At 39.3% G+C, this 7,401-nt stretch overlaps 1 protein-coding gene across 1 annotated transcript in view; it reads right to left on the reverse strand.

Moving 5' to 3' along the window:
• Nucleotides 1–39: 39 nt before the first annotated feature.
• Nucleotides 40–7,401, reverse strand: part of ADAL (adenosine deaminase-like) — a 26,255-nt gene continuing 18,893 nt past the window's right edge. Inside the window, exons 8-11 of the mRNA XM_015557520.1 lie at nt 6,597–6,677; nt 4,131–4,269; nt 1,922–2,022; nt 40–697 (exon numbers count right to left, since the gene is read on the reverse strand). Coding sequence (XP_015413006.1) covers nt 503–697; nt 1,922–2,022; nt 4,131–4,269; nt 6,597–6,677 — 516 coding nt within the window. The 3' untranslated portion in view covers nt 40–502. The remainder of the gene's footprint in view (nt 698–1,921; nt 2,023–4,130; nt 4,270–6,596; nt 6,678–7,401) is intronic.

Below are 7,401 nucleotides of genomic sequence, written 5' to 3' on the forward strand. Positions count from 1 at the left end.
AGTAAGGTGTTGGTAGGAAGAGATAAATCTTTGCCCGCCTTTTAAAAAATACATAGATTTTTATTGATTTCAGAAAGGAAGGGAGAAGGAGAGATAGAAACATCATGGTGCTTAAAATAACAGATATTATATGGAGATATTTTAGTTAGTTTAAATCTTCCAACACCCGTCATGGGCTATTTCAGAAACAAAACTTTGGAACAACTGGAAATCATATTAAAGGCTGAAAATAGGGAGTGAGGGTGGAGTGAGGAGGGGGTGTGTGTGACAAAAAATAATGAAGGCTGGAAATAGAAGCTTAAAGTACCCTACAGCTCAAGAAGTATCTGGCTGGCATAGCTCCATTATGATCAAAATAAGAGAAAGGCAGAAATATTTTTAAAAAACCAATAACTTGATTCCAAAGGAATTAATCGTGAGAGGTGGATGGTTTACTAAAAGAAATATGGCAGGAAGATCTTGGTTGCAACTCATACTCAAAAGTAATTCACTTCATTACAGCTTAAAAATGTAACACTGTGGGTTTCAGCTGATTCCACTTCCTTTTCAGTTCAGACCTGGTGCTGTCAGAAGCAAAGATGTAGTTGATGGATTCATAAGACAAATCCCATACCTGAGACGGGGTCAAATTAAAATTTTCGGCTGCCAGCTGGTACTCTTGGGAAAGGTGTGTTGCAAAAACACCCTTATCGTCAGTCTGCCAAGATAAGCAAGAAAGTTTCAAAATGAACAAGGAAATGATTTTTAAAAACAACTCTTCTTTAGTCTATTTTCCTATTCACCATGCTTCTTTTAAGAGTCTAAACAGGGGCCTATAAATACATCTATGCCTAGCTATAACTAAAGGGGCTTGTTTACCATTAAAAAACACACAGCCCTGCCAAATGGCTCCGTTGGTTGGAGCATCATTCCATACACCAAAAGATTGTGGGTTTGATTCCTGGTCAAGGCACACATCTAGGTTGCAGGTTTGATCCCGTCGGGGTGTGTGCGGGGAGGCAATGGATTGATGTTTCTCACATCCATGTTCCCCTGCCTCTCTCCCTTCCTCTCTCCCTCAAATCAATAAAAACAGCCTGGCCAGCATGGCTCAGTAGTTGAGCATCAACCTATGAACCAAGAGATCACGGGTTTGATTCCTGGCACATACCCAGGTTGTAGGCTGGATCCCCAGTGTGGAGTATGCAGGAGGCAGCCAATCAATGATTCTCTTATCATTGATGTTTTTCTCTTTCTCCCTCTCCCTTCCTTGCTGAAATCAATAAAGAAATAAAATCAATATAAATATATCCTTGGGTGAGGATTAAACAGGCAACAAACACCAGAGCAGTGCTCTAACCATTGGTGCGTATTAAAATCACCTAAGGAACTTTAAAAACTATCTGTTCTCTGGGCACTTCCCTGATTATATAAAGCAGAATCTCAAGGGATGGGTGCCAGGCATCACTATTTTTGTTGTTGTTAATCCTCATCGGAGGGTATTTTTCCATTGATTTTTAGAGAGAGTGGAAGGGAGGGGGAGAGACACACAGAGAGGAACATCAATGTGAGAGAGACACATTGATTGGTTGCTTCCTGACCAGGGCCAGGGATTGAACCCACAACAGAGGTACATGCCCTTGACAGGAATCAACCCCAGACCTTCAGTTCGCAGGCCGACACTCTATCCAATGAGCCAAACCAGCTAAGGCACTATTTTTTTTTTTAATGTTCCCCTAGTTACTGTCCAGGATCTTTTCCCTTAGAGCCAAACCAGTCACCCTGGCCCTTTGTAGCTTCTCATGCTCCAGTCCTCTCTCACTCCTCTATGTGGGCTCTATTACCCTCAGGCATGCAAGGCACTCAACTAAGTAATGAATGTCTGACCTAAAGCAACTCAGGGACTAAAAAGGAGCAAAATACTTCACAGAAAACACCTTACACAGATCACAGAAGGATGGGCAATGCTGTACCAGAATCCGAAATGATGCTGGTCATAAGATGGAACTGTCTGACTTTTGATGTTTGAGGTCAAACAGAGTTCTACAGGAAAGGGGGAAAAAAACCTTTTATTAAAAGCAGATTAGTAGATTCAATCATCAAGTAGATACATGAGAAATCTTTCTAAACTATGCTAATTTGCAGTAGTTCATTCTTTTACAAAATCGACCTTTTCTTGCCCTCGCTGGTGTAGTGTTGGTTGGGCATCATCCCGGGCACTGAAAGGTTGCTGGTTTGATCCCCAGTCAGGGTACATGACCAGGCTGCGGACTTGACACTGGTATGGGCATGCAAGAGGCAGCTGATCCAAGTTTTGCTCTAATATTGACGATTCTCTCTCTCCCTCTCTCTTTAAAAAAATCAATAAAAATATATTTTTAAAAGTTGACCTTTTCTTGTGTAAAAATTTGTAGTTCAATTAGTGTGGTTGTGTGGGAAATATGTGCAACTTACGGCAGCAACTGTGGCAGGTAGGGGATTAATATTCCCCTTTCTTTTAACAAGAGAGAAGAGAGGAATGTGTAAGCCAGTCCCGATAAAGAAGCCAGGGAATTATCTGAAGGGTTGCTACACTCTCCCTGGTCTATATGTGGAGGCTAAAATAAAGGTCCGATAATGGCAGAACTGCTTGAGAGTTACAGCATTATAAAAAGCCAAGAGCGGAAATGGAACTTTTCCAAGGTTTCAAAGAAAACCCCTTACTTCTTTTAGTCAGACAAGCATCCAATCACTGCCTGCTGCAAGTCAGTCCATCTTTAAAGTGACTTCTATTAACAAATTCCTGCCTTGAAACCGTACCAGGCTCCCTAGGCAGAGTAGAATACTTCACTGACTTGATGGATGGTGTCTGCTCCCTTGGGTAAGGCAGCCTCAACACAGCGCCACTCAGTCCAAGAAATGGCGAAGCCAACCTGCCCCCTCACTGCACTGAGAGCCACCACAACAAGTACGATCGCTATCACTAGAGTTTCCATTTTCTCTACTTTTGTTGATGTTTAAAATTTTCCTCAGTAAAAATAAAAAAGCTTCACCCATTATGAATTGCTGAAAAGTCTAACTAGTTTTAAGAGAAGCATACCCAAACAAATGTTTTTACAAATTGGTAAATTTGTAAATTCAGCGAATTTATCATTCGGTAAAACTGGATTTCAGTCCATTGCTTCCTTGCCTCTTCAGAGTGGTTATCTCATCATTATATCAGCCTGTTTAATTTTCTTTGAAGAACTTAACACTAATATTTTCTTGTGCATTTGTTTACTGTCTTACATTTGCTAGACTATAAATTCCTTGAGAAAGCAAGCTTGTTTGTCTGTTTTATTTACTGCTCTATTCCAAGCAACTGAAAAGTGACCGTAACAGAGTAGGCATTTCATAAATATATGCTGTTAAACAAAAACAGCTCCAGGTATACACATGTAGACTAACAAGTGTGTAACAGTCAACATACATATAATAACATACTTCGAATTTTCCATAATTCTTAATTTAAAAAAAGTGACACATTTTCATAACATATCTTAATTTGGTTAAAGTCATTTCAAAATACTAGATGCCCCTTATTCCTTCAGTATAATACTGAGTTCTAGGAACTAGGGAATGTAAAGTGAACAAGACAGAGAAGGGCTCTGCTCTCATGGAGCTTATATTCTAATGCAGCGGTTCTCAACCTGTGAGTTGCGACCCCTTTGGGGGTCGAACGACCCTTTCACAGGGGTCGCCTAAGACCATCTGAAAACACATATATAATTACATATTGTTTTTGTGATTAATCACTATGCTTTAATTATGTTCAATTTGTAACAATGAAAATACATCCTGCATATCAGATATTTACATTACGATTCATAACAGTAGCAAAATTACCATTATGAAGTAGCAACAAAAATAATTTTATGGTTGGGGGTCACCACAACATGAGGAACTGTATTAAAGGGTCGCGGCATTAGAAAGGTTGAGAACCACTGTTTTAATGGAAGCTAAAAACTTTGTGTTACTTAAATGAGGCTCAGAAAGCACTTATCCATATCTTTTACTTCCTAAATAATATTTATATATTTAGGACAAAACTTCTCTACATCTGGGTTGCAATATGGGGGTTGGGGGTGGAAGGGGCACAGGTTGTCTGAAGGACCTGAAGCCCTAAGCCTTACCCAGCGGTATCTGGTGTTTCCTCACAAAGTCCACCAGCTCCAAGGATCCTCCCTCAGAGGAGTTGAGAAATGTCCCATGCCCAATTCTGTCGGGAAGCAGATCCAGGAGTACTTGTGTTTCTTTCTTGAGGTTTGGAATCTCAAAAAGAGAGGAGAGAGGGCATCAATAACCTCTTTCAGTTGTTTTAAAGGTGCTTTTTTCTAAAGTCAGGTACTCTGTCCCTGAGAAGGTAGTACAGACATTCTGGAAAGCTGAATTACTTCTACCTTCCTAGCTCTCTTCTTTGCCTTTTATCTTCCCATTCATTTCCCAATATTCTAGATTCATTCCAATGATAATAAACACATATTAAGGACCTACTTTGTGCCTTTTTACATACATTTCCTTTAAACCTCACAAGAATCTTGCAAAGTATTATGATGAAGAAATTAAAGCTCATCAAATTAAAGTAATTTTCAAAAACAAAATACACAACTCCATACATATATGTGTCCTGTGGTGTATATGTGTGTTCATATATATTAGAAAATGCTCTGGAAAAATATAAATACAAAACTGTTAAGATGATCAACTGGGAGCATAACTGAAATGGGAAGGGGACCTTTCATTTTTTATTTTTTCCTTCTATATAATAGTTCTCTACACTTGGGATTTTCTGCAGATACATGTAACTTTTGTCATTAAAAACATAATGCATTTTAAGCAAAAGTTGTCCAAGGTTCATGGAGCTAGTGAATGACAGAGAGAAGGGTGAAATCTGGCTCCATCTGACTCCAGGGCCCAGATTCTCCACACAGTGTGCTCACGTTTTATTTTGACAAGGCTAGCTACCTACATACCACAACCACCATGAAAATGTCTAGCTGTGGTCTTTACCCCTTAATAGCCTAAAATTCAAATCACAATAACATTTGGAAATGAAATATCTTATATCCAATGGATCAAATAAGAAATGCAACAAAAACTAAGCTAGCCCCGGCCGGTTTGGCTCAGTGAATGGAGCATCGGCATGCGGACTGAAGGGTCCTGGGTTCGATTCCGGCCAAGGGCATGTGCCTTGGGCGTGGGCACATCCCCAGTGGGAGGTGTGCAGAAGGCAGCTGATCAATGTTTCTCTCTCATCGATGTTTCTGGCTCTCTATCCCTCTCCCTTCCTCTCTGTGAAAAATCAATAAAATATATTAAAAAAAGAAAAAAAAATTAAGCTAAAGCGCTTTGATGCTGTGCACCAAGAACAGAGATAACTAGTTACAGTGACACATGCTGGCTGTTTCATTATTGCTTCAGTCAGCTAGATGGTTTCCTAAAAGTGAAAGGTCTTTATGATCAGAGTGTGGACACATGGAACCTATATTTTCTTAAGTTCTGCCACTAGATAACTGACCCCTTGCTTAGAGACATGAAAACCACCAATAACGACAAGAAGCTCCAATTTTTTCCTTAAATCTTTACATCCTGATGCTATTCAAACTTTATATATCACTCCATCTAATACACAAGATAACCCCACGAAATAAGTAGAATAAGTATTTTTTCCTGCATTTAACCCATTGAACGCCATAAGCGCCTGCAAGTGGCAGACCTTCCCCCCCACGCCATGTGCGTCTATAAAAAAAAAAAGTTTTCCCTAAGTGACAGCCCTGACCAACTTTAAAATCATTTTTTGTGAGAATTTTCAGCTGAAAATATTCAAGAACACCCAAGTGGTGAGTGATATATTTATTTTTCTAATATTCATTGCAAATTTATTTTATTAAATTCAAAATATTGTGGCGTGTGGGGATGCGTGGCAGTTAACTGGTTAAGAAACAAATCCAAACTCACGTACTTATATATATTATGTGTAGCTTTTTGTATGTAAAGAAAAAAAAAGAATAGGAAGAAATATACCATTTATAAAATGGGGGAAAGTGCAGTAGAGTCCCTTGTTTGCCTCACAAAGATGTGCTTAAGAAAGTGACGGTTCTCCAGCCATTATCTGTCACTTGTTCATGTTGCCAAGGAGCTGGGGAATCAAGGGGCACCTGATCTCCCTGCTGAGCCTTATAAAATGATGATGAGCTACTCCCTTTCTTGCCAGTACATGTAATACACTCAGGTCCCTTTCCCTCTGAGGACAAAGTGAGATGAACTGGTGCTTCTCTCAATGCCAGCTTACCAATGATAAGGTCAATGATGGAAATCCATGAATTTTCTTTAGCAAGATGTCAGTAAGCTATTTTTAAAGACACAGCTGTACTGGAAGTCATCAGCCACCCTCCCAGGAACCACAAAAACAAAACCAGTAACATGAGGGACTAAAGCAAGTCATGCCTTTATCATTATAATTTATGTTAAAACATATTTCTACTTTTCCCCTTCTAAAAATGTTTTTCCAAGCCAGGTATCTTTTTAGCCATTTAAAGATGATTACTATTTTCTACTGTAATCTACCCTCTCCAGCCTAATTTTAAAATATTATTTACCTCTGAAAGATGTAATGCCAACTTTAGACCTGCTTTTTTTGCTTCCAAAAGTGGTTCCAAGAAATCTTCTGCTTGTCCTGCCTTGAAGATAAAAGTTAAAATGAGGATGCATGAGAACCCTGGGCAAACTGAGGAACTGGGTACTCTGTCCCAATAAACAAATAAATAAATGAATAGCCGGAAAAAACTCAGCAGATTGATTCATTTGTACATTTTGTTTATAAAGCACCTACAATGTGCTAAACACTTTGGGGAATGCAAAGCTAACAAAGATAGTCCTGCCCTCAAGAATCTTAAGTATCAGTGAACCTGAGGTCAATTACTAGTAGCTAAGCTACATTTAGTAATCACCAAATTTTGTTTCTGGAAGCGTACCTAGTGCTAACAAGAAGAACTTATCTGATTCAGGAAGCCACATGATTACTAAAAAAAGCTTCTATCAAATGGATGGATGAAACAACAGTAGAACAGACCAAGTTTAGACAACGCCAAAAGAACCAGTTTCATGAGATTAATTCAGTGGCTTTTCAACTAAGGGCAATCTCCAACCCTTCCCCTCTCCCAAACCCCGGGGACATTTGGCAATGTAACATTTTTGCATGTCACAACTGGGAGGACGCTATTGGCATCTAGTAGATAGAGCCAGGAATGCTGCTAAACACCCTACAATGCACAGTATAGTCCCCACAAGAAAGAATTATTTGGCTCAAAATACCAATAGTGCCACAGATGAGACACCCTGCTTGAATCTGACATTCAAGAAGCTCTAGGCCACTATGCTGCTCTAAAAAGGAAGGAACTCTTA

The sequence above is a fragment of the Myotis davidii genome, unplaced genomic scaffold, assembly GCF_000327345.1.
Source record: "Myotis davidii unplaced genomic scaffold, ASM32734v1 scaffold46, whole genome shotgun sequence".
NCBI classification, from domain to species: domain Eukaryota; kingdom Metazoa; phylum Chordata; class Mammalia; order Chiroptera; family Vespertilionidae; genus Myotis; species Myotis davidii.